This window comes from Chinchilla lanigera, unplaced genomic scaffold (genome assembly GCF_000276665.1).
Source record: "Chinchilla lanigera isolate Chin_1 unplaced genomic scaffold, ChiLan1.0 scaffold00008, whole genome shotgun sequence".
In the NCBI taxonomy this organism is placed as follows: Eukaryota; Metazoa; Chordata; class Mammalia; order Rodentia; family Chinchillidae; genus Chinchilla; species Chinchilla lanigera.
In genome coordinates this window covers 25,785,708-25,812,813 of record NW_004955409.1, presented here as the reverse complement: position 1 = coordinate 25,812,813, position 27,106 = coordinate 25,785,708, and the positions used below count along the sequence as shown (strand labels likewise).

Sequence of the window (27,106 nt, the reverse complement as noted above, 5' to 3'; positions counted from 1 at the left end):
CGTTTTGCATGTGGAGAAACTTAGGCTCTTAATTTGCCTGGGGGCACAGCGTACATTGCCCAGCATGAACAATTAAGGTTAAACATATGAGGTTACCTGTTTTTGCATTTTAAAATAGTAGAATACTGGCAATTCCATGTGGTTCTTAATATAAAGCCTGTGGGTATGCATGCATGGGTGCGTGTGTGTAAAATGTATAATGTATACAAGAGACTGTTTAAATGTGGCTTAAAAGTAAAGTGATGAAACTAATCCCTCTGTCCCCACTGGTTGGGTTACAACGCTCTCCTATGTACTTACCTAACCTCGCTTCTTCTTTACCTCCCTAACCTCTTTTTCCCTTACTCTCCACCCCAACTGGGCAACAATCCTGACTTCGGTGAAAATATTTTTTTTGCTTTTCATTGTTTAGATTTTAAAAGCTGAGTGGCAAGTTCAATCCTAGCTGTATGAGCAGATGAGAGCCCCCTGGAGGACATCCAGCTGTGTCTCTGGGAACCCCGTCTAGGGAAGGCAGAGTTCACGCTCATACATGAGTCTTAAGAAGCAGAGTGTACCTCAGGCAGGGCGTCCAGCAGAGCTATGACTGTGCACGTGACACCCACCAGAAATACGGTCAGAAAGGATGTGCTGTGCTTTCAGTCTCTAAACTCACCCTGGCTTTCCTCCAGCTTTCATCAAAACAGAACTTTCTTGTATTTTGAATAAAATGTGTCTTCGCTGATTGAGGTGGCATAGCATGCCAAGGACTGTGGGAATTCCAGGTTGTTGTTAAGATAAGCCATATACAGGCACTCAGGCATTCTATGCTGCAGTTAAAATGATGGTGTGACAGCAGTAGGGATCTCGACGATGACAGACCCTAGTGTGTAGCTGTCTCTTGGGTCCCTTTTCAACCTGAACTCATTGCCTTCTGTCTCTGACACACAGCCATCATCCTGGGATCTGCCTTCCTCATCTTCCTGAGGATTCCCAGTGTTTCTCTCCAACACTGGATCTCTTGTCTCTCTTTCTTGGGTTAGTCTAGTTAGAAGGAAATTCTCTAGGAATTCTTAAGGAAGGGTGCATGGGAGATAGAATTTTGGAGCACCTCTGTGTCTGAAAATGTCTTCATGATATGTAGTTATTTGGCTGAAAACTGATCCCTAGGTTAGAAATAATACTTTCACAATTTTGCATACGGTGTTTCATGCTGCCAGTGTTTTTCTTGGAGACATTGTGGCTTGACCTTTTGTACGTGATCTGCTTTATTTCCTGTGGATGGTTTCAGAATCTTCTGTTTCCATGTTGTAAGATTTCACAATATTGTGACTTGGTACAGTCTGTCTGCATCCACTGAACTGGAGATACAATGGACTGTTTCAGTCCAGAAGCCTTCTGTTTGAGATGTGAGATGGCTGTAGTTACTTTGTTGGTGACTCCTTTACCTCTGTGAGTCTTCTGTGAGATGGCTGTAGTTACTTTGTTGGTGACTCCTTTACCTCTGTGAGTCCAGTTCTCTCTCCTTTTGAGTGTTGAACCCTCACACTTCCATCCCCAACCCAGCAGAAGCAGCGTGGATTTGAGGAGACTGGAGTACTTACATCTAAAACTTGAGTTCTTCTTCAGTAGCTTTTGCCTGGTCCCCTCAGTTAATCCACCCAGCTCCATTTGGCCTCGCTCCTTCACTTCCAGTTCTGGAGTCTTTTGAGAATTGTGCTCATTCTTAGTCACCTCTCTTTCGATTTGACTTTACATTTGCACGATTAGTTATCATGCATCCATTTTCCACCTTCCAAAATTATGTTGCTGCTGTCTCTTAGCACTTTGGATTTGCCCTTTTAGAAAGTCTGTATTATAGTCTTTCATGGAATTTCAGGTGGGACTGGGATTACATGTGTTCATTTGAGTTGCCTTCTTAACCTGAAAGCTTATGTTCTTTTACCAAGTGTTAAAACAGAGATTAACACAAAAGTCGTGCAAACCTGTGATAATGCCAAAAGGAACTTTTCTCTCTCTGTCTTATTCTCTCCTTTTTCTTTTTGTTGGAAGAGGAGGACTCAGTGGGGGTTGGGAGCCTGAAATTAACTAATCCAGGCTATTTTGTTTGATAATGCCTAATATTGAGCACTCGTGCATGTGTTTTGTATCTACATGCATTATGTACAGTGATACTCAAAATAACCCAATTCCTATACCCATTGTACCAACAATGAAACAGGCACAGAGAGGAAATGTAACTTGCCCAGGGTTACAAAGTTTGTGCATAATAGAACCAGAATTTGAATGCAGGCAGCTTGACACCAAAGCTTGTTATACTTTTTAAGATTTTTACTTTTATGTTTCTGTTTGTTTGTTTGTTTGTTTGTTTGGCTAAGCTGAAGATTGAACTCAGGGGCTTTGCACTGAGCTACCTCCCCTGTCCTTGTTTATTTTTTTTATTTTGAGACAAGTTCTCACTAAGTCACTAAACTGCTCAAGCTGGGCTCAAACTTGTGATTCTCCTGCCTCAGCCTCCCAGAGTGCTTGGTTATAGGCACCACTGCCCCTGTGTACTCTTAATTACTTACCCCTGGCTAAATCTTGGAGTTAACTACCTTATTGTTAAATTATAGAGATGAAGTGGAAAAGTCTCTAGTATGTGTTCGGTTTCATTTGTTATGTAAGCCATTCTACTTGCAGTTCTATATAAATGGTTTAGAATGTTAACTGGAGTTGTCCAATAAATAGCCAAGTCTTCTATATACTTTAAACAGACAGTATTGTTCCAGAAAACAAAGCCAGTAACCACACTGTACAATTTTGTGGGGCTTTGTAGCCAGACACGCATGGCTGTGTGAATTGGGGTAGCTGGGGAGACTACACAAATGTTCAAGCCTCCGAAGTCTCTGCTCATCACGTTCTTCCCTCCTAATCATTAGATGATGGCCTGTGACTGTGAAAGTGTTCACATTCGTTCCTGGAGTGAGAAAATTATTCTGTGTATTGAACTGGATCTAGAACCCTGCAGGAAATTTTTAATAACTTTTAAAGGTAGAATTTAAATGCATCCAAAGAAATTAATCTAATCTCCTTGGAACTCATTTTCAGCATCCAAAATACCTCTCCTTTCCTGTAAGAAAAATGAAACACAGAGAAATTTAAAAGACCAAAGAATGTGCATAAATGTGGAGAAAAGTCACACCATGAGTCAGGGGCCAAATCCTCTGCCTTCCAGACAGCTCTGTCTCTCAGCTAGCTGGGGAAATCCAAGCAGGCCAGCAATATCGTCGTTTTCTAAAAGGCTGGATAGCTGTGTGGGTGCTGATGGCATCAGAGCAGACAGTGGTCTGTAGGAAACATCCCACACTTGACAGGATGTTCCCAAAGCAGGAAGGGCACTTCTCTTCCTCCGTAGAATTGTTTCATTACTAAAGATGAGATGAGCTAATTGAAATCTCCCTAAAATACCAAAGCCTGACGAAAGCAGGATACAGGACATGGAGGGTCTAACGTAAACCACTGGGATCATTTATGATATCATAATGAAGTAATAGTATTTTGTTTATATACGTCCTCCTGAGATACGCAAAGAGCTTTGTGGAGTGAGTTAGTCATGAAGTAGTTTTATATCTATGCACAAAGAGATGGAGGTGGACTCCTGCTCAGTCTCAGCCATGACCCCCAGGTTGTCTCCATCAGATTTACAAAGCTTGCAATGCTTGCGTATACCCAGTGGAGGCGTCCCTCTCCCTCTTCACCCCAGCTTCTGCTTCTTTACCAAAACACTTCCTTTTCTCATCTTCCAAATGGCTCCTATTCATCAAGTGTTCATCTGTCTCCTGTCTGGTCTACAGCTCTTGTACAGTTCCAGCAAGACAGGTTTATATCCATTTAAAAAATAGCAGTAGCTTTCTCTCTCAGCACATGGCAACGTCTGTCAAAGATACAATGAGCAGCAGGCAGATGAAAACATGCTATGAATATCTGAAGCCAGAAGCCTTAAGAGATAACTTTGGTGAATTTCTTGGACTCTCCTCCTTGGTGGCATTTTCAGAGGACCCAGAAAAATGTCAAGTGTAGCAGTCACTTGAGAAATATAGAGTCATTATCTTTAGGACAGGGGTTCTCTTCCCAAAACTTAGTTCAGAGAAAAATGAGAACAAAAAGCAAGAAGCAAATAAAACTGGCTGTTAGCCAGCCTGCAGAGGTAGTAGCATCCTAGGAACCAGGAGGAATCTCTGTTGTGCTAGTGAAACTTCTCACTTCCCTTGTTTTTTTTGCCCTGTAAACTTTGTGGACAGGACAATGCATCAATTACAAACATTATTTTTGTGGTCTTCCAGTCCTGGAACATTGCCTCAGTAAAATTCTTCCATCATCTTTGTCCTGAAAGCACTTATGTCTTTTAGGTTGTGAAAAATAAATATCAAAATTAATAATTGTACTTGGAAGAATATTTGCTTTTCTTGCTTTCCCTTGTTTGCCTTTGACTTAAGCTCATCATATCCTGAAATCTCGCCAGACTCAAATAGGAAAACCTCACCCAGTACCATCAATCCTAGCTTAAGCCCCATGTTACCATAAGGTTGTCTTTAGTGTAGCCATCACATAAAAAGTGAAGTATTTCCTGCCTTTTAACACTATTAGGGAAAGCAGAGGCGGGCAGAGGAGCATAAAGGCCAAGGTACTATTCACACTGTGTACGTAAAAGAGATCTTAGCAAATAAATAAAATAGGAATTTGGAATTTCAGACCCAGACCAGAATTCCAAACACAGGTCCTATGTTGATAAAATGTAAATTTGGGATCAGCCCAGCATGGTAGCCTGCTAATTCCTAATACTTGAGAGGCTGAGGCAGGAGGATCACAAGTTCAAGGCCAGCCTACGCAACTTAATGAGACCTGTTCCCCCCAAAAAGCAATAAATAAATAAATAAGAAACAAATTTGGAGCAGTATATTCAATTACTAAAAACAAATAGGAAGAGTGATACTAGATGACTGATGTTCCGATTATAACTCCACCTGAAATGCCTTTTCACTGGACATCAACACGAAACGAGTAGGATCATTATCCTGGTTATCTTCTGGTTGCTGTCTCTCTTGGAGAGGCAGTGTGCTGAGTGCTATGAATTCCCTTTGTGTTAACTGTTGCTGCCTCTAGGCATCGCTGGCCTCTGACCACGCCTTGTTTGCAGTCCTGAAGAGACTCCCACACCCAATCCCACACCAGCTACACGGCATCTGCATGGTCCAGCCACTCACTCCATTGCCTTCCCGTCCCTCTGCCAGTGATGCACGTCCTGCTGCACCCAGAAAATAGAAGATACTGTACTAGGAGGAACGACTTCACGTTTCTGCGTACACCACACGCACACCGTATAGTCACGTGTGCATACACCACACGCACAACGTACATTCACGTGTGCATATACCACACGCACACCATTCGCGGCCATCCTGCTCCTTCTTCCATCTCAGTGCAAAGGGTGCTCGCCCCACCTCTTGATTCCATCTCCTCCTGCTTTCCCAGGAAGGGAACCTAGTTCCAACATTTATCCCCATCCGTACTTATGTCTTCAGCCTGTACAAGAAAAAAAAAAAAAGAACTAACAAAAAACCTGCTCCCTTCACAGCGAAGCTTCTGGGAGTTGCATTTGAAGAGGCAGGACTGTTTGCAGAGACAGCTGTGTTTGCCGGAGAGCGTCTCTGTGCAAAGCCAACTGCAGCCTTCTACAAATTTAGAAAACCAACAGCAGTCTCAGTCCTGTGCCCTGTGGGGCCATGAAAATGTTGCTACTGGGTTGTACATTTGGGTCTTTATCTTACATAGTGCTTCTGTAACACTGATAGTCTTGTCCTCCATTTTTTTTTCTTGATTTTATTTATTTGTTTGTTTCGCTGTGGAAGAACTGGAACCCAAGGCCTCATGCATACTAGGCAAATACTCTACTACTGAGCTGCATTTTAGCCTTTTCCCTCCTACTTGAAATGTGCTTAATAGTCTTTCTCTGGTTTTCTATCTTTTTAGTCATTCCTCAGCCTGAAATGCCTTTTCACTGGACGTCAACATCCTTATTACCCTATTCTCTCCCCCCGCCCACCAGCACTGGGGATTGAACCTAGGGCTTTGCACTGAGTTATATCCCATTGTTTTGAGACTATGTCTTCCCATCCTCCGGGCTGGCCCCAGACTTGCTATCTCCCTGACTCAGCTTCCCAAGTAGCTGATTACAGATGTGAGCCACCACTCCCAGCTTCACCCTATCCTTCAAATAGTAATATTCCTCAGGGTGTGTCTTTATCCTGTCCTGTTGTAGGGCATCTACCCTCTGATGGCTCCTGCATCTTGTGGTCCCTGATGACTCCCAAATCTTTATCTGCAGCCCAGAGCCCTCTCCTAAATGGCAGAGCTACATAAGTGGCTGCCTACTGGGCATCTCCTACCTGAGGCTATCAGGAGCTCCTCTCCTAGACCTGTCTCGGCACCATCATCCCTCCGGTGGTCCAAGACTGCTCTCCCCGCTCCGTATTTCCCACACCACTCATGACTAAGTCTGCTCAGCTCTGCTTCACTACTTCTCAGGCTACTCTCTTCTCTCTGCTGCCAATTTTCTCATTGCCTCTCGAGTGGATTAGTGCAGAAGGCTCCTAACCACTCTCCCCATCTTGTAGCCCTCTTGCAATCCATATTTTTATCTGTAAAACAGTAGGCACATAACTCTGGTTCAAAATCCTTTTCTTTTCCTCCATTGCTTTCAGGCGGGAAACCTTACTGCAGCTTACACATGGGCTTGTGATCTGACCTCTGCTTTCATTTCCAGCCTTATTCCTGGCTCTGTCCATGTCTTCCTCCCACGCCTCTGCCTGAGCCACATTTGACACCTTGCAGTTTTCAGACTCAGCATGCTAATAAAGAGCCCCGCCTTCAGCATGCTGCTTCTTGCCCTGGGAAACTCCCATTTCTTGCCAGGATAATTCATCTGAAAACCCGAGCTGTTATCACTGCTCTGTGGAAACTTCCCTGACCCCCTTCCTCACTCCCAGGCTGACTGAGGTGCCCTACTTGTTCTCCCTCTTAGTGTGGAGTACATTCTATTAGTCATTTGACTGCACACTCCTTGAGCTTAGGAATAACTCTGCCTTCAGATCTGGACCCCCATCTATCCTGCTAGTGACTTACAGAGAATGTTCTCAGGTTAATGAATGAACTGACCTTTTAAAATTTTATAAAAAATAAATTTTATCAAGACCATGATTTTAAATATGCACATACACACACATATGCACAGATATGTGAATGAAAAAAAAAAAAAGCCACCTTGAAAGCCAGGAGTGTGGGTGCACACCTGTAATCCCCACACTTGGGAGGGTGAGGCAGGAGGGTCGCTGAGTTCAAGGCCAGCCTGAGCTATATAGTGGGTTCAAGAGCAGCCTGAACTACATAGTGAGACCCTGTCTCAAAATAAAATAAAATTAAATTAAATTGCATAGCATAATAAAATAAATCTTGAGTCTGATAAGTCTCTAGATCTAGCTACCAATTTAGAGAAGACTGGAGGCTCTGTTACATGATACCAGGAGGGCTCAATCAGCAAAACCTAAATGTGGGAAATGCTCTAAGCCACAACTCTTTAACTGCAAGAGGAGAAAAATGGAGTTTATAGAAAGTCTAAAGAGGTATCAAGGGCCAGGGATGTAGCTCAGCAGCACAGTGCCTTCCTGACAAGCACAAGTCCCTGAGTTCAATTCCTGGCACCAAAAAAACCCCAGAGCTATCAAGCAATTGTAGTTTTAGATGTTTCTTCAGATCCTAAGTTTTAAAAACTTAAAAATATGAACATGGGTATTGAACATAAAGAATTATTTTAGATGTGATAGTGGTGTGTGCTTTTTTTTTCCAAAGAGCTCTTATGTTTTGGAGTACATCCTGACACATTTACCGATGAAATGATAGAATGTCTGGGATTTGTTTCAAAATAATCAGGGAGGAGGGAAGGTGGGAAGGGATTTAGATGAAATCTATTGGCCGTGACCTAGTTAGTATTAAAGCTGCATGATGAATACATAGCAGTTCATTATGCTACTCTGCCCACTTTTGTTTATATTTTAAATTTTCTGTGATAAAACTTATCGTAGTAAAATATACATAACAAAAACTATTTTAATTATTCAGTTAGTTTAGTGGCATTAAATACTTGACTTTTTTGTGTAGTCAGTGTTATCATCCATTTCCAGAACTCTCTTATCTCCACAGGCGACATTCTACAGAGCAGCTCCTCACACTCCCCTCCCAGCCCCTGACGACCGCTATTCTCTTCTGTCTCTGTGAATTTCACTCCTAGGGACCTCATAAAACAGGAATCATTTAATATCTGTCAGTATGTCAGAATTCATCCCTTTTTAAGACTGATAATAATCTCTTGTATGTGTAGACCACATGTACAATATTTTTCTCTTTATCTGTCATAGGTATTTAGGTTGTTTCTGAAACTGTTCTTAGCCAGGCATGGTGGTAGACACCTGTAATCCCAGCATTACTCAGGAGGCTGAGGCAGGAGGATTGCTGTGAGTTTGAGGCCAGCCTAGGCTACCAAGTGAGTTCAAGGCCAGCCTGAACCATACTGAAACCCTGTCTCAAAAAAAGAAAAAAAAGAAAAAAAAAGTCTGCCTTTTAGGAGAGGGCTCTGGGCTGCAGATAAAGATTTGGGAGTCATCAGGGACCACAAGATGCAGGAGCCATCAGAGGGTAGATGCCCTACAACAGGACAGGATAAAGATACACCCTGAGGAATATTACTATTTGAAGGATAGGGTGAAGCTGGGAGTGGTGGCTCACGTCTGTAATCAGCTACTTGGGAAACTGAGTCAGGAAGATAGCAAGTCTGGGGCCACTTTTTAATTCTTTCCTGAAATTATCTCATAGTGATTTTTCACATATATGAGGTATACAACGGGTTATAGTTATCCTGCTAAAGAACTGACATAGATTTATTACTTCTGTAGACATCAAATCCCAGAGACTTTGTAGCTTTGGAAGACCTACAGTCCTCACAGCCCCAGGAAGTGGCAGAGCCTGGAGAGGGGGAGGTAAAAAGTTCTAAGAATGGAGAAAGGAAGTTATATGTGCTATTTGGGGTTGCTCAGGAAAGATCTTGCCCTCACCGGCTTCTCCCGCCTCCTAAGCAGCTTTTCTACTTCCTGAGCAGCTCTGAAGAGTTACTTTTAACACATGCAGCCCTACCAACTATATTTTTACCCTAAACTCAGGAACTGCTTTTCAGCAGCTTTATGCTAAAAGTGAGTGTGTGACTTATAAGTCTAAAAGATATTCTCTTATCTCTTTCTACAGGAGACAAATCAAATTAAGATGGAAGACATCAAAAAGTGTTTGAACCAAATACGAGTCTGAAACTTGTTCTTAATCTGGTTTGTAGAGAAAGACAATGTCTTGAGGACAATAGTAAAATAGTAGGGAATATAGAAAAACAAAAATCCAAAATGAAAAAAAATTTTTTTGGGGGGGTCTTTTTGAGAGAGGATCTCACTGTGCAGTTCAGGCTAGCCTTAAACTCACTTTGTAATTCACTTTGTAGCCCAGGCTGGCCTGGAACTCACAGCTGTCCTCCTCCCTCAGCCTCCCAAGTGCTGGGATTTCAGATGTGCACCACCACGCCCGGCATGAATTTTTTTAGCTAGCATATAATTGGGTCATGTTTTTTAACATGTAGGATTAATGCGAATCTAACTACTAACCTTTTAATAGATTCCTTTAGACCCTTTATACCTCATATTATTAATGATTGTTAGGGCTTGTACCTGCCACGATAGTCTCCGGGTTCTTTTCCCCTCTCTTTTATTTGTCCTGCCTTTCTATGGGCTACTCGAATTTGTTTTTGTTGGTACATATTTGCGGTACATAATGATCATACTCTTTGTGGGGAATACATGTACATAACCCAGCTTTATTCTTTTTTATCCTCTTCCTCTCCCTTCCCTTCCTACTGCTTCCATCTCTTGGTCTTCTTCCCCTTTGCAAAAGATTATCTTTTATTTTGCTCTATATTTAGGGTTTCTCGTATAGGAGAAATCATGCTATTTTAAGCTTGTGTGTCTGATTTATTTTGCTTAACATTATGATCTCAAGGTGTATCCATTTTCCTACAGATGACTCATTTATCCTTCTTTATGGCAGAGTAATACTTGATTGTATATAAATGCCACATTTTCTTTATCCACCTGCTTGTTGATGGATATATATAGACTTAGGCTGATGCCAAGATTTAATTATTATGATTGTGCTGCTATAATCATGGGTATGCATGTGTCATTATAATATGAAATCTTTAACCCTTTTGTGAAGATACCTAGAAGAGTAGTAGCTGGGTCAGATGGAGTGTCTAGTTCTAGTTTTTTCATACTGATTTCCACAGTGGTTGTACTAGTTTATATTCCTACCAACAGTGGAATGGTTTCTTTTTTCCTACAGCCTCACCAGGTTTTGTTATTATTTGATTTCCTGATGATGATCATTCTTTCTGGAATAAAGTAGAATCTGAGTATTGTTTTAATTTGCACTTCTGTAATGGTCAGAGATGTTGATCAGTTTTTCATATATTTATTGTCAGTCTGGACTTCTTCTGAGACGTGTTTGTTCATTTCAGTTGCCCATTTTTTGATTGCATCTTTTTTTTTTTTTTTTTGAGATAGAGTCTCATTATACAGTTCAGGCTGATGCTCACTTTGTAGCCCAGGCCAGTCTCAAACTTGCAACAATTTTCCTGCCTCAGCCTCGAGTGCTGTGGGTCTTTTATTTTGGGGGAGTCTAATTTTTTTGAGTTCTTTATATATTCTAGATATTAGTCTTTTGTCCAACGTGCAGATGGCAAAATTTTTTTCCCCAAGCTGTAGTTTGTCTTCTCTCTGTTGGTTGTTTCCTTTGCTATGCAGGAGCTTTACAATTTGATATGACTCCATTTGTCAATTCTTGATGCTGTTTCTTGTCCCATTGGGGTTCTGTGCGGAAAGTCACTGGCTATGCCTATGTCTTCAATAGTTTTACCTATGTGATCCTCCAGCAGATTAACTTGTATCACTGTTAAAACATTTCTGTTTTATTTTATTTTTTTTGTACTGGGACTTGAACTCAGGACGCTGCGCTTGCCAGGTAGGTGCTTGTGCCACTGAGCTATATCCCCGGCCCAACATTTCTATTTTAACATTGAGATCTTTAGGGGCTGGGGATTTAGCTCAGCGGCAAAAGCGCCTGACTGGCAAGTGCAAGGTCGTGAGTTCGGTTCGTGGTACCGGAGAAAAACCAAAACCAAAAAAAAAAAAAAAACAAAAAAACATTGAGATCTTTGATCCATTTTCATTTTAGTTTAGGACATGGTAAAAGATATGGGCTTAGGTTCAATCTTCTGCTTGTGGACAGCCAGTTTTCCCAGCACCATTGTTAAAGAGACTACCTTTCTTCCTGTGTATTTTTTAAAATTACACTTCTATTTCTCCTTAGTAGGGCATTTTTCTTTTGCTCTCTAATGTCTTTGAGCACATGTCCTTGTGTAGCATTTTAGTAGTCACTCTAGATACGCATCACAGTCTACTGAAACCATCATTTCACCAAGTTTCCCATCTGACTAGCTGCCTCTTTCTTGGTTCTTTGGCTGCAGAGAAGAGGCCTTTGGCGTGTTTTTTTTTGTTTTGTTTTGTTTTTCCATTTGTATGCATTGACTTTCCATGCATGTTTAACTGCTTCTTTATCTCTAAGTCTGAGATATGGGGGCATGGGGCTCACTACCATGTATATCTCAGTGCCTGAGGTCCCTCGCTGCTTTGCGTTTTTGTCTCTGGCTTTCAAAGTCTTTCTATGTTTATTTTATATAATGTCCAGGTTTTTAGTTGTATTTGTATTGTTTTGTTGTTGTTTTAAGTTTCTTTGTTTACCCGGGGTGTTTTTGTGGTATTCAGGATTGAACCCAGGGCCCTCACGCTAAGCTACACACCCAGCCTTTTTTATTTTTTATTTTGAAACAAAGTCTAGTTAAGTTGCTAAATTGCTTAAGAAGGGCTCAAATTTGTGATCCTCCTGCTTCAACCTCCCAGAGTGCTGAAATTATAGGAGTGATCTCCCACGCCTGTCTCCCAGTTTTATTTTAGACCTAACATAGAATTAAGATAAATTTTCTTTTTCTTTGCTATTCTGAATATACCTAAAAGGCAAGATCAAAATATATGGTAAATGTTTAAAAGATTTTTTAAAAATTTGTTACAGTAAAAGACATATATTGTCACTAAACCCCCCACTTCACACACACACACACACACACACACACACACACACACACACATCCCATTGTTCATGCCACTTCCTAAAGCAGTTCTGGAAGGTTTTCATGACTGTCTTTATGAAATGTGATCAAAAATACAGTGAGTGCCACTGCTGAGTGCCAGCAGAAAGGCAGGCTCACAAACACATTACATGTGGCTTCATCCACCTTAGTCACCAGATCTGGCACCATGTGACTTTTGGCTTTTCCCCCAAAGTCAAAATGACCGTGAAAGGTAACTGTTTCGAATTGATTAGGACATTGACGCAGCCAAAACAGTCCCACTAAAGACACTTACAAAAGAGAACCTCCAGAACTGCTTCCGAAGTGGCAAGAACAACGGGACAAGTGTGTCTGAAGCAAGGGGGAGTATTTTTGAGGAAGATTCATGGCAATGTGTGTTTCACTGTTAGCGGGTTAAGAACCCTTAGTTATTGCAGGCTGATCAGGCCTGCAGTCTCCCAAATGAGTGGACAGTGAAGGCTAAAATAAATGAGACAACTGAAATGATTTTAGGGCTCCACGAGGGTCCAACTCTCTTACAGAATTTGAGATTCTGTGGGTTAAGACAAAGGTTTCTCTGGGAAGCCCGTACTTACCAGGTTTTCAAACAAAAGAGGAGTGTACTCAAGAAAATACGGGAATCTAGCAGGACCTTGGGAAATATTTTCCCAAGTAGTAAATTATGTCAATCAGGAGAACTACCTTATCTTTAGGCTGGCATTTATTGTAGGAGTGTGGAGCCTGCAGCTGCAGTCTCCTTTTAATTGGGGTCAGGGCCAAATGTTCTCAGCTCTGGCCTTATCTTGTCCTTTGAAGCGTCACTACTTCATAGGCCCCTGCAGGCCTCAGTGGTGACCAGTGACTCACAGGTTCACTCACCGTGAGTCCACTGTCTGTCTCCAGACAAGGTGCCTAAGCTTTGGACAGCTCACAAGTAAACATGGAAAGCCAATTGGTTAATATTAAATTCTACGCAGAGCCACTTCATAGTGGTCTCTATCATACCATAATAATTTATTTTTTCTTTGGTACCGGGAATTGAACTTAGGACCTTGCACTTGTGAGGCAAGTGCTTGTGCCTCTGAGCTATATCCCCGGCCCTGTAATAATTTTTTAAAACTTAAACATTTACCATAGTTTTTGAGCATACCTCATATGACTGTGCCCCAGCCCACTAGATCTCACTTTGGAATTTAGAGGAAGTGAGCTTTTTATAGCTGGACTGTCACAGGGTTTCTGCCCACTCATCTGTCTTTCCTGTCTTTTATTTATTTTCCTGTTTGGGGAGAGCTGCTGTTAATAGAGACTTCTCAGCCACAAGATGGTGCCCCAGAGTAGTTAACTAAGATTTTTCTGCTTTTTCTTGAGTACTCCCCCTTCACTTATTATTAGTAAACTCAGGGCTGTTTATCTGAGCCGCAGTGTAGCTACAAAGTTATGCTTTTCTTTAAACTGTGTCTTGCTAGCTGCATGGAAACTTAGCTAACCAGTATCAAAAAAAGCATTTTTGCTTGAACGTCTTGTGTCTTGATAATAACTATGAGAATTCATGTGGAAACTTTAAAACTCATTGGCACCCTAATTAATTAATAAGTCCAGTTGCCATTTTATATCTGGGCTCATTGAAAATAATCTGTAGTCTTAGCATAGCTTTAAAAAAGGAATAAGCAGGGTCCAAGGCAGTGGCACACACCCAGGTACTTGGGAAGCTGAGGCAGGAGGAGGACTAGTTCAAAGCCAGCCTGGGCAACTTAGTGAGACCCCTATTTAAAAAAAAAAAAAAAAAAAAAGAGTAAGTATATTCTAAAACAACGCATTATTGTTGCAGTTTGAGGTATCTGATCCATGAATCATACTTTCTTAGTATAAATGTTCTTGATTACTAGCCCAATTTTTTAAATAATAGATTATAGTAGTATATAAAATGTATAAAATAAAAAGACTAATAAGTATAAATGAGACTAACACGTACTAACATTCTTTTGGTAGTAAGCTATGAGTAGGATTTTCCTTTATCTTCTAGTCTATATTTTTCATGTTTTTTCTGTTGGTTTGGTTTGGATTTTTTTTGAGACACAGTCTTGCTGGCCTTGAAGCTGGCCTTGAACTCACTGAGTAGCCCATGCCAGCCTCAAACTCATGGTAACCCTCCTGCCTCAGCTTCCTGAATGTTGGATTATAAATATGTGCTACCACACCCAGAATATGTCTAATATGTTAATGTGAGCTGGTCTTTTATGGCTAAAAATAGATATTGGGCATATTCTTCAGTTGATAAGAAAATGTTTATTAACCATTTTCAGGACTGTGTATGTATTTTCCTAGCTTTGATAGTTGAGTGGGAAAAATATTAGGCATTCTCTTGCTCAAGCAAGACTATGTCTTTAAATTTTTGTGTTACTTTTATAATAACTCGCACAGGTCTTCCACATAGACAGGACTGGGAAATACCTGTTGAAGGAACACAGAAGCCATAATTCCTAGCTTTGAGAGAAACAACTATCATTTTACCACTTACAAAGCTTTGGGTTTGGGGTTGCCACACTGGTCTTTATTCTTCTCTGCATGAGTTAATGCTGGCTCACATTTATTGAGACAGTTATGTCCAATCTATCTTAATTTAGAACTAATAATTAGGGATAGTAAAGCCAGCTACTCCTTTCTAAAATAAGATTAGTAATTCAGCAGGGTAGACAAAAAGCCAATCTAAATATATAGAGTGTATAAATGCACAGAAGTGGATCTACCTGGGTTGGAACTGTGTTGGGAGTACATAGGAATAAAATCCTACCCATCTCGAAGCTCCTTACCTCTATCCCAGTGGATTCTAGGGAACTCGGTTTAAAAACAACTGACCTTATCTCTGTTTAGAAACCCAGCCCTGGATCTAATGTGACCTGACCAGTAGACAGGTGTTCAGCATTAATTTGTAATAGGAAAACATTTTCTTCAAGCTTTCAAAGATGGAAATTTATTAAAGACTGTTTTACCCCCTACCAGATAAGAGAGCCTCGCCGCTGAAGTGGCCAGTTAGAAGAAGCACTCCACTGGAGATTTTTCCCTTGACCCTTTTTGGTGCTGGCTTTGTGTTTTTTAGCTCTTGGAAGTAGTGTCTCTACTGGCCAAGCAGAATCTACAACTGCTGGTGCTGGGCCGAAAGCACATGCTAAAACAAAGTTCCCGATGGAGAAAGGATGAGATGGAAAAGGTGCAAAAGCAAGCCTACTGCTTTTTTGCTGATGATATGTAAGTATTGGAGGTAACAGCTCGATTACACTAGGATCCAGTCGTCAGCTTGTTCATCACCTACTTTTGCTCTTTTAAAAAATGCATGTAATAAGTCAGGTATCATGGTGCATACCAGTAATCCTAGCACTCTGGGAGGCTGAGGCAGGAAGATGGCAAGTTTGAGGATCATAAGTTTGAGGCTAGCCTGAACAACTTGGTAAGACCCTATGTCAAATAAAAACTCAAGGGAGTGGCAAGGTAGAGCGCTGGGGATGTAGCTCAATGCAAAGGCCCTGGGTTCATTCACCAGTACCACAAAAACAAAGTATATATATATATATATGGACTCAGTCTCATTAAAAAACATAATAATAATTGAGGCACCTTACCAAAATATAGTTTCTACGGTAGAATAAATTTAAATCAGATTAAAGGAGAAATAGGGAAAGATAAGTCAGAGTGAGATTATTACACAGAATGTGTACCATGAAGTTCTAAGTCAGTCCTTTACCAAATACTCAACAAGTACGAGCACCTTCTCTGTTCTTGGTGAATAACGGTGAACAAGGCTAAGTGTCTGCATCCTAGGACGAGCAGTAAGCAGGTGACAGATAAACAGCAGTGTCGTTCGGGCAGTGCGTGTTAGTGCGGTGAGAAGGCAAAGCCGACAGGAAGGGCTCGGGTCGGGGCAGGCAGAGGGTGGTGCTGGAGTGGTGGGGATGGACTTCCCGAGGGGCTCATCTGCCAGGAGGGAGCAGTTGCTGGGGAGAGGGACGCGTGGAGGGGAGAACATCCCCGCAGAGGGAGCCGCGCGTGGCGCCAAAGCCCCGGCAGGAGCGCGCTTGGTATTTAGGAGGAAAGTCCACGGGCAGTGTGGATGGAACAACTGCAACAAGGGAAGTAAAAATTTTTGAGATCACAGAGGAGGCAGGGGCCACTCTACAGAAGGCCTCAGAGGTGCTGGGATATAAGCAAGAGGCCTGGATGCTATTCTTATATAAAGAGAAAATCAGTAGTGAGCTGCGGCTTCCCAGGAAGCCAAAGAAACAGGGAAGTCCTGGTCGGTAACAAAATGTGCAGGATCCGTAAAGTAAGAAGAAAGCAGCACACGAGGAGACGTACAGATCTGCAGTAGTGTAGCTGAGCCTTTAATGTGCATTTGTTCTCATACTCGGATGCTGACAAGTTTATGTCAGAGGTGCACGGATAACGAGTAACCGCTAAGCCTGGGTTTCATTAGGTCAGATGTGCTGTCACTTCAGATTTTGTCATTATTTCCTGAGCATTTATTCTTAAAAAGATGGAATGGCTCTCTAAATGAAGCAGGAGGCGGAGGCCACTTGCTCATTCTGGTTCCAAACTAAATCCCTCTTTTCTTTCGCCGGGAGGAGGCGCTCTGTCCTCCAAAAGTGACAGCTGCATGCGGTCCCTTTAGGCAGCACTGGTAGATAATAAGAGCACAGGCGTGGTTCAGACCACAGCCCTACCCCTTCTCCTATGGGAAGGGCACTTTCCTGTTCTGTCTTCCTTTTTTCCTGTCTGAGCTTCAGACCTGTAATCCCAGCACTCCGGAGGCTGAAGCAGAATAATCATAAATTCAAGCCCAGCCTGGACAATTTAAGACTTAGCAAGAGCTGGGAGTGGTGGCGCATGCCTATAATCCCAGCACTCGGGAGGCTGAGGCAAGAGGATCGTTGTGAGTTTGAGACCAGTTTGGGCTACAAAGTGAGCTCAAGGCCAGCCTGAGTTGCATAGTGAGACCCTGTCTCAAACAAACAAACAAACAAACAAACAAAAAGACTTAGCAAGAACTCGTCTCAAATTAAAGATTGTCACGGTGTGAAAGCCCTGGCTTCAATCTCCAATGCTGGGAGATACATATATATGTGTGTGCCATCTCTATGGAGTTATTGTGAAGGTTAAAGGAGGTAATGCTTAGTGCCTAAAAAACCCTTAGCACAATACCAAGCACATAAAAAGCATATATGTTAGTCGCTATCATCATTATTTTTCTTAAATGTAAAAGAATTGGATAAATTCAGTGTTATAATTGTAAGAAACCTGTTGGAAATTGGTCTCCATACTTACTTTGGGGCCTGTAGTTACCACATCAGCTAAAGTTCCTCTGTGTTGTAAAGACTGACCCACTGACATTATCTGTCTCTGGATTTGCATATTTAAATGTTTGACAGTAACTGTTTTCTACTAATGGACCAAAGAAGCCTCTTTAAATACTGAGTGTTATGAATCCTCATGTAATTTTTACCCAGCTTTAGCAATTTTGCTTATCTTGCTCCATATAATTCTCCAAATTTTCTGCAGTTTCTTTTCCTGGAGATTTTTTAGGCTATTTCCCATCATTTTATCATTTCATTTGAAACATTTCAATATAAGGTGAATTCTGTGTGTGTGTACTGGGGATTGAACCCAGGGCCTTCACACTGATCTATATCCCAGCTCCTCTCCTTCCCTCCTCTCCCCCTCTTCTCTTGCCTTTTCCTTTCTTGCCTTTCCTTTCCTTTCTTTTTTATCCTCTCTCTTTTTTCTTTCCTTCTTTCTTTCTTCTAAGTTGCCCAGGCTGAGCTTGAACTTGGAAATTTCCTGCCTCAGCTTCTCAGAGTGCTTGGATTACAGGTGTGCATCGCTGTGCCCTGCTTAAGGTGAACTTTAAGTGGTCCTGACTGGATCATTTGAATTGGGACATAAGGCTGCAGTGTGACTCCCCTCAGCCAAGGCAATTATTGCTGCTTTTGGAGCACACGCATGCAGTGGTGAGTCCTAAGGCTCAGGGACTGTTGGAGCCTCTGAGTCACTGTCTCTTCTCAGAGCAGGAGATAACTCACAGGGACTGGCCCCACTGCATGACCTCAAGCTGCTTTGAAATAGCAGTTTCAGCCATTTATTTGGTGGCTTGCAAAAAGAAAGTGTCATACTGCCCTAGTAGTATTCTGCAGTAGGTAAAGAAAATAGGTAAATCATCCACAAAGAACCAACTTCAGAGTGTGAAAAGAGAATGGTTGGGATTCTCTGTTCTCCTGTCCTGGGCACTAGCATTCCCCTCTCCTTGGCTCCGCCTGGGTTCTACATAGTGCCCCCCACCAGCCCCAGACTTCCAGGTGGTTTATAATCATCTCTGAGATCATACGAGTCAAGAATTCACACGCATCTCCAACAAAAGAAAGAAAATAAGTAAAAAGTAAAAAGCACAGTGACCCAGTCTACCTTCCGCCTCCTGGGATGTGTGTGATTGTGTCCTCTCTCCTCCCCGGTTCAGCTCAGAGGATGACCCGTTCCTTTTGTATGCCACAATGAACTCGGGGAACCACTGTAGGTTTATCACGAATGACCTGATGCGAGACCACAAGGCCTGTCTGCCCGACGCCAAGACCCAGCGCCTGTTCTTTAAGTGGCAGCGGGGACATCAGCTGGCAATTAAGAGTGTGTTTCCAGGATCACATATAATCTTTCAGGTATGGATTCTATTCTCTATGTGATGTTAACAGAGAGATAGTAAGAATGTCATGCTCTTTTGTTTTGTTTTTTTGTCTTATTGAGGCGGTCTTGCTATGCAGTTCGGGCTGGCCTTGAGCTCACTTTGTAGCCCAGGCTGGTCTCGAACTCCCAAAGATCCTGCCACCTCAGCCTCCCAAGTGCTGGGATTACAGGTGTGCACCACCATGCCCAGCTAGAATGTCGTATTGTTTAACAAAAATGTGATGCTCCATTTTTCTGTTTTAGTTTGGTATTTGGCATTAGCCAATTCCTAAAAACAGTGTGTCTATCACAGCAAAACTTTTCATGGGCAAAGCCCAAATTACTTGACATTTTGAAAGGTCTTGGATAGCATCAGTCTGTGACTGCAGTCCTGTCACCAGTTACAACTTCTCCTATGTGTTCATTTTCCTACTTAGAGTAGCTCATAACTCCTCACTCCAGTGGTTTGTTAAAATCATTAAGAGGGCTGGGGATGTAGCTCAGTGGCAAGGCGCCTGCCTGGTAAGTGCAGGGTCTTGAGTTAGATTCCCAGTACCCCAAAAAAGGGGGAAAGATCATTAAGAAACTCATTTTCCTGTTGATTCCACTTCTTTGGTAGTCTCAGTGGCATTCTCCTTTGCTTCTAGGTTAGATGCCTATAGCACAGAGATACCTCTTGTGTGAAAGCATAGGGAAAAAGTGATTGCAGAGAAATACACTGGCCTGTGGTGAAGTATGGTCTGGTGGTCAGAAAATATACAGGAGGTGTGGAGAGGAGGAGATGTTGGTCAAAGCACAGTTTCACCCAGACATGAATAAGCCTTGCACATGCTCTGCAGTGATTCCTCATCCAGGAATTACTACTTCACGTGTGTAATGGTGATGTTGCGCTTACATTTACAAAGTAAACCTTTTATTGTCTCGTGTTACTCACTGAAGTAATGCAAAAGAAACGATGCATGGGGTTTGCTTAAAATAATCACCGATGGAAAGCCGGGGCAAGGAAGGGGGGAAGTGCTGCTGGCGTAAGGCTGCCGTGAATTGGGAATGAGTGAAACTGGGGGACGAGCACGTGGGAGTTCATTATAGTATTTCTCTACTTTAGTATATTTGAAATTTTCTCTTTCACACATAGAAAACCAATAAAGGTAACAAGAGAATTCTGTAACTTATAAATGTAATGTTCCTACAGAGGGTACTTAACCTTGAAAATGAACCTGCCCAGAAAGGAGGTTCTAATACTCATCTTCTGATAGCATCTTTTTTGTTTTTTTGTCTTTCTGAGACAGGGTCTCGCTACACAGTTCAGGCTGGCCTTCAGCTCACTTTGTAGCCCAGGCTGGTCTCGAACTTGCAATGGTCCTCCTGCCGCAACCTCCAGAGTGCTGGGATTACAGGCGTGGGCCACCATGCCCAGCTAATATCTCCACAGAGTTAGGTGCTCTTTGAAAATCTCATGTTAGCCAGGCATGGTGATGCATGCAAGTTCAAGGCCAGCCTGGGCTACATAGTGAATTCAAGGCCAGTCTGAGTTACACAGTACATAGTGAGACCCTGTCTCAAAAAACAAATAAAAAAAAGTAAAAAAAAAAAAAAAAAAAAAGGCTGGAGGTGGAGCCTACTCCAAAGCCCTGCGTTAAAACGCCAGTATTGTTTTGCTGTTGTTTGTTTTTTGCTACCAGGAATCAAACTCAGGACCTTGTGCTTTCCAGGCGCCAGTCCTGGTTTTTGTTTTTGTTTTTGTTTTGTTTTGAGATAAGCATGTTGCTATGTAGTACAGGCTGGCCCAGCTCCAGTACTGTTAAATAAAAAATTAAATGAAACTCCAGTGTTAAGACAGGGAAAAGGAAGAGAAGAAGGGTTGAATGAAGGGGAGGGGAATGGGAAAAAACGAGGAACTGAGATACTTCATGTATGCGTACAAATTCCCTGTGATAAATGTGATCATTGTGTATATCTACATTGTACCAGTAAACTTGCTTTTTAAAAAAAAATAAGGTAGAAAATATTCTTCCAAAGCAAGCTGAGAAGTTGTGTGAAAAGAAAGAAACTAGCCAGGTGACAGTGACCCCTAACAGTTCTTCTCACCGTTTGGCTCTCTCCTCACCGACAGCATACTGTGGACTATGACACCGTCGTGCAGACCACTGGAGACTCATGGCACATCCCATATGATGAAGCCCTGGTGGAAAGATGCTCCTATGAAGTGCCGACCAAATGGCTGTGCCTCCACCGGAGGACGTGAGGACCTCTCCTCCCCACACTGCATCTGTGTTTGCGTGCTCCCCTGGCTGCGCTCGGAGCTCTGAAGTCCGTGCTTGTTTGGGTGTTTCCTCTGCCCTCAAGACCAAATTTTATTAGCTGGCTGGTTTATGTGAACAGGTCTATCCCCAGCCACATTTCCCCCTGACCTTTGTGTTGAGAGGCTCATCTGGAAAGGGAGCAGTTAGCGCACGGGAAGCCTGCGTTTCTCCTAAAGCTTCGTTGCTTCCCTTAGCTCAGGTGCCTCTGGTATCCATTTTGCTGCTTCAGACGTCACCTTCTAGCCCCACCAGCTGGGTCTTCTTCATTGTAGAATTCAAATTATAAACGCTTTTCCAAATTGCATCAACATTTTGTGAACTTTCTATTTTTAAGAGTTGAAGTCTCACTACATTGCCCAAGCTGGCCCTGACCTCTTAGGCTCAAGTGATCCTCCTGCCTCAGCTTCCCAAATAACTAGGACTACTGTCATGCACCACAGCACCCAGCTTTGAACAGTATTAATTGTATCACTTGCCATGAGGAATTTCTAAAGTATACAGATTTTTTCATTTAACCAGTTTTAACATGATTAAATTTTAATAATTGCCTCTCAGTTGTAGGCTCTTGCTAGCCAGCTCATGTCACTAACCCTAGCTTTCAACTAAAAATGTTTCTGTCTGCCCTCTGTGACACTTCCTTAAATCATACATAGGGTATGATTTAATATTCAAGAACAGGCAAAACTAGGGCTGAGGATGTAGCTCAGCAGTAGAGCACTCACCTAGAATGTTCAAGGCCCTAGGTTTAATCCCCAGTACTGCAAATGCAGACAAGCACCAGACGGTATGGTGATAAAGATCAGAATGGTAGCTGCCTGAGGAAAGGGACACAGAGAACTTGCTGCAGGTGGTAGAAAGTTCTGTACACTGAAGTGTGTGATGATAGCATAGGTACATGTATACATTAATCAGAATTCATCACACTGAACTGGATATGGTAATACAAGCACGTATGGTGCATACGTGTAATACAAGCTACTCAGAGGCTGAGACAGGAGGATTGCATGTTCAAAAAAGACCCTGTCTCAAAAGGAAAAACAGGAAAGGGACTGGGAATGTAGCTTAGTAGTTGAATACTTGCCTAGCAAGTGCAGGAAAAAAACTTAATTACACTGAACATTTAAAATCAGAGCATTTATATGGATGTAGATGTAGATATTGACATAGATATAGCCAACACTCTCAGAGGCTGAGGCAGGAGGATGACCCAGCATGGGCAATTTAGTCACTTAGCTCAAAATTTTTAAGGGCTGGGGAGGTAGCTCAATGTGAAGGTCCTGGTTTCCATTCACAGTGCCATAAAATAATAATGACATTGATAAGGTGGGGCTGAGGATGTAAGGACCTGGATTCAATATTCAGTACTACCGTAAAACAAACACAGTAGAACCTGCTCTAGATTGATAGAATTTGTCGAGTCATGAACAACAATGAAGGCTTTGAAAGGGCACTGACTCTGCCACTTCAGACTGAGAAGGGGGTTTACTTAGAAAGGGGATCTTCTGTAGAAATACCTAAAAGTATTCTTAAAGTACTTTGTTCTTCCCTCTGGTGTTCTGAATTTATCCTATCTGTTCCTCTTGCTCTTCACAGACCCAATAAAGAGAAAATCTTATGGGAAAAGCCAGAATTGGTTCTCTCAGGGCTGCACTGGAACTACCTCATCTGAAGAGCCTTATTCTGTATACTGTTTTTCTTTTCAAATTTACACTTTTATATAATTATTGCTTCCTTGGCCCAGCTCCAATAGGTTTTTCACTTATTTTAACTGTCCTTGGGTACTGTAAAAGTATCACAAGTGTTCACATCAGTTCTCTTCTTTTCTGATACCTTCACACTTCACTTTTTTTGAGATAAATTTTTGCTGTGTTTTTCAGGCTGATCTTGAACTCCTTGGGCTTAAGAGAGTCTTCTGCCTCAGCCTCTAGAGTAGCTGAGACTAAAGGCCCACCGCTGTACACAGCCCCTAGGTAAATTCTAAGGGGTTTTTTGTGTTCTGTTTTGTTTTGAGGCAGGGTCTCACTATGTAGCCTAGGCTGGCCTCAAACTCATGGTGACGCTCATGCTCAGCCTCCTGAGTGCTAAGATGACAGGCATGTGCTGTGATGCCCGGCTCATTCTAAAGTTTAGTTTCATCGAAAGAGTGTATGATATAAGAACCTAAATTCTGATCCACCATAAGGCATCTTTATGTGCTAATCAAATCATGTGCTAATCAAATGTTTAAAAAAATGAAAATCACAGTTGAGGAGAAACTAAATGAAGCGCACACATGGTATCATCCATCCATCAGTTCAGAATTCGTAGACTCAAAAGAATCTAAGGGAGTTTTTGTGGGGATGACTGGCAGTATGGGAAAATAGACCACTGACTGAATAGTGGTATTCAGAACTGACCATTGTTTCCAGACTGAGATATAAGCTGACAGAATTCCAGCTGAGAGACTAGGCAGCTCCTGGAGCCTACAGGGAGGGAGCAAGTTGGCCAAATAACATGGAGGACTCCCAGTAAAATTTGGATTAATTTTTAGAAGTATGTCCCGATTACTGCAGGGATGTACTTCTACACTGTTGACCTGAAACTCGCATTTAACAGACATCCTGTATTTATATTCAATGAGTCTGACCATCTGAGGGTTAAAGGAGAGGATAAGGGATGGTGGGGAATGAGGCGTTAGTACAGCTTGGTAGCCCTACAGGAAAATAGTGTAAGAAAGGAAGTTTTGACACTTGAGAAGAAAGGAAATACAATGAGCTTGTCCCTGTCCTATCCCAACCAGTGGCAACCAGTGACAAATAGTCTGCTTAAATCTATGCCATATACAGTTCACATTTGGAGATCTGCATGGAGGAAGCCATAGAAAATAGTGGGATGAAAGAAAACCCAAGAAACAAGAGCACAGATAAGCAAATGTAATAAATCTCAAGAAATAATCTTTTAATTTTCTTGCATCATCTCCATTCTATGCTGTTTCGAGATTTCCTGACATCTTCTCAAGTCTCTTCTTTGTCAGCAGTGTTTGATCTGACAAGCACGTCCATGTGCTTTCACCTGGGAACTGAACAGGAAGTCAGCCATCTAATCATTGCTGACAGCTAAAAATAGCTGTGCTACTAGAATGCCCTCAGATGAATACTTCTTACTAAAAAGATTGAGTTACTAAGATAACCTACTAATTTCTTATAAAGAGTAGTAACATGTAGGGTTTTTGGTAGCTCTAACAAGAAATGTGATGTTGAGTTCATTTCAACTACATTAAAATACCTTACCCCACTTAATCTTTTTGGTGCTATTTAAGATCTTATCTAAGCAGCAAACACTTGGGAAACTGTCGGACTTCTCATCCAACTCTGTCCAGGGTGAACAGATCCCCCAAACTAGGTGCCCGCAGATGTATAAGAAAAGTAAGAAAAAAATCAAACCAAGAGAGCCAAAATCCTGTGATCAGGTGCTAGCAGCCTCTAGGACTGACTGCCTCCTGATTACCATCTTCAGTAACCTTTTATTCAGAATCCCCCAAGGAGGCAGCAGAGGAATCAGAGAATATCAACTGTTTTAGAAAGGACAGTACAACTCAATTATAGGAATGGGACCTGACCAGTAAGCCATCATGTTATCTTCCTTCACCCATATCTCAGCAAAGCATCTAGTATTGATCGGGCGCTTACAATGCTTATGCTAGACTTCCTCCAGAACCCAACAATCATGGCTTGGTCAGGCCTCAGGCAATACACAAAATAGTAACTAAAGAATGTCCTTCTTCACAGGAAACCACCAGTAGGGGCTTTAATATCTAATATGTTAGAGAAATAAATTCATTTCCAAGAGAGGAGGTCAAATTGACCTTATCACTCTTAACTGAATTGGACTCTTAGTATCAATTCAGCCCCATCTAAATATTTAAAGTCTTTCTGTGACTACATCAGATCAGAATGTCAGTGTGGTGATGGGTGACAATGGTGACAGTGGAATTCCCTGAGAGTTCTGTCCACTTGGCTCTTCTGGAGCGCAGTGGAGTCCTGGGCTGGAGAATGGGCTAGAGCTTCCACCCCCGCGAAAGAGGTTCCTTCGGAAATGGCTACGGCCAGTCGTCGAGAACGTAAGTCTCACCCAGACTTCTTACCTAAGCTGAACTATATTACTGATTCTTTATAAATAATTCATTTTTGACTTTTTTCCTCTTTTGAATGACCTTGCCCTAGAATCCAAAGGTTGCATTTTTTCTGTCTTCTCACCACAGCTGAAGTCTATTGCTGTTGTTTTTATACATATAATGGCTATTTCTCTGTACTTACGCATCCATTTTTAAAAGGATCATTTCCTGTAAACTCTTTTTATAACATGCTTTTCTTTTTCACCTGACAAAAAATGAAAACTTTTACTTGTTCTTTTTATCTCTAGCACTTCTTACTAATGTAGTCTATTATGCAGTCATAGTAAGGTAAATTCATAAAAAGTCAGCCAGATTAAGTAGGGCATTGCTGTCCACCATAAAATACTACTCACGCAGCTGTACACTCAGACTTCTATGCCAGGCTTGCTTGCAATCAGAAGAAAATTTGTGTTTCAAGAAGCTGTGTCCCTGATAATAGTTATTGGCTCAAACTAAAGGTCATATCCTTCGGGAAGTGGTCCATTCTGCCAGAAGTGGTCAAGTCTTTGATGATGGTTCTTTTCCAAGTCAGGCTCTCTGATCTTGTAACTCCTAAATAAATAAACAATGGTCATACCATGTTTTTGAAGAGAAAGTTTAAAGAATTGCAACTTTACACAGATAAAAGCTTTTTACTTTTTTTTTTTTTACAGTCAACCATGTGATCCTTTTTTTCACAGATACACCAAAGGAAGTTTATATTCAGAAATTAGTACTGAACAGTTTGTACTTTACAGATGTCAGCAGAGCATATTATCACCACAGATTTTGTTCACATCTTGTTTGTGGGATCCATTCATATTTCCTTCTCATTCTTCTCACACTGATGATCTCTGGGCCTCCTGTGAGATGGCCAACCTGGATCTTTTTGACTACTTAAAACTATTCTCATTTCAGGAGTTCAGACTTTAGAGGTGGATCACAACCTCCTCACCTGCGCCACTCCCTCAAGCCAAGCGGCAGTTCCTCCCTCCCTTCTCAGGCCTGTCCTTTCCAAGCCTCTAGTGCCCGTCCCCATCGGGCTCAGCACCACCACCCGCACCTCCCCGAGCATGCACAGGAGCAGTGCGAACTCTCTCATTCTCCTCACCTGCTATGGTGCCCATCTTTTCCATTCTGCCTCCTGTATAACATAGCGCTCTGTGGAAGTCATGAGATCACACTGTCGGAGCTTCATTCTCATCTGAAGGTCCTTCTTTCCTCTTGCATTAATTTCCTGGAGAGCTCTCCCAACCTCTGCAATCTCAACCTGAAAAGACAGCTAATCGGGAGCCTTCATTCTCTTCTTCCCTGTTAAGTGGGGAACGTGGGCTATGGCAGGACTTCTGAAACTTGAGTGGGCAATACTATCACTTGGGGACCTGAATTAAAATGCTTATTCTGGGTAGGGGTATAGCTCAGTGGTAGAGCTTGTGCTTAGTGTGTGCAAGGCCTGGGTTCAATCCGTCTCACACACACACACACACACACACACACACACACACACAAAGTTCCCTGGTAATATCAAGCCTGCAGGTCATAATTTGAGTAGTAAGAGGTTCAATGAGCTCCAAGATTTTTTTTTTTTATTAAATTTTTTATTTTAAAGAATAAAAGAAGGATAACATAATAATAGGGGGGACTTAGCAAATTACAGACAAAATGGTAGGAAATTAT

At 42.0% G+C, this 27,106-nt stretch overlaps 2 protein-coding genes across 4 annotated transcripts in view; both read left to right on the top strand.

Moving 5' to 3' along the window:
* Kiaa0391 (KIAA0391 ortholog) overlaps positions 1–21,605 on the top strand; it is a 129,443-nt gene extending 107,838 nt beyond the window's left edge. For all 3 annotated transcript variants that reach the window (XM_005376931.2, XM_005376929.2, XM_005376930.2), the window contains 3 exons: positions 15,390–15,538; positions 18,795–18,990; positions 21,108–21,605. In XM_005376931.2, the coding sequence (XP_005376988.1) occupies positions 15,390–15,538; positions 18,795–18,990; positions 21,108–21,239 (477 nt within the window). In that variant the 3' untranslated portion in view covers positions 21,240–21,605. The remainder of the gene's footprint in view (positions 1–15,389; positions 15,539–18,794; positions 18,991–21,107) is intronic.
* A 3,675-nt stretch (positions 21,606–25,280) lies between these two features.
* Positions 25,281–27,106, top strand: part of Psma6 (proteasome subunit alpha 6) — a 35,956-nt gene continuing 34,130 nt past the window's right edge. Inside the window, exon 1 of the mRNA XM_005376924.2 lies at positions 25,281–25,396. Coding sequence (XP_005376981.1) covers positions 25,372–25,396 — 25 coding nt within the window. The 5' untranslated portion in view covers positions 25,281–25,371. The remainder of the gene's footprint in view (positions 25,397–27,106) is intronic.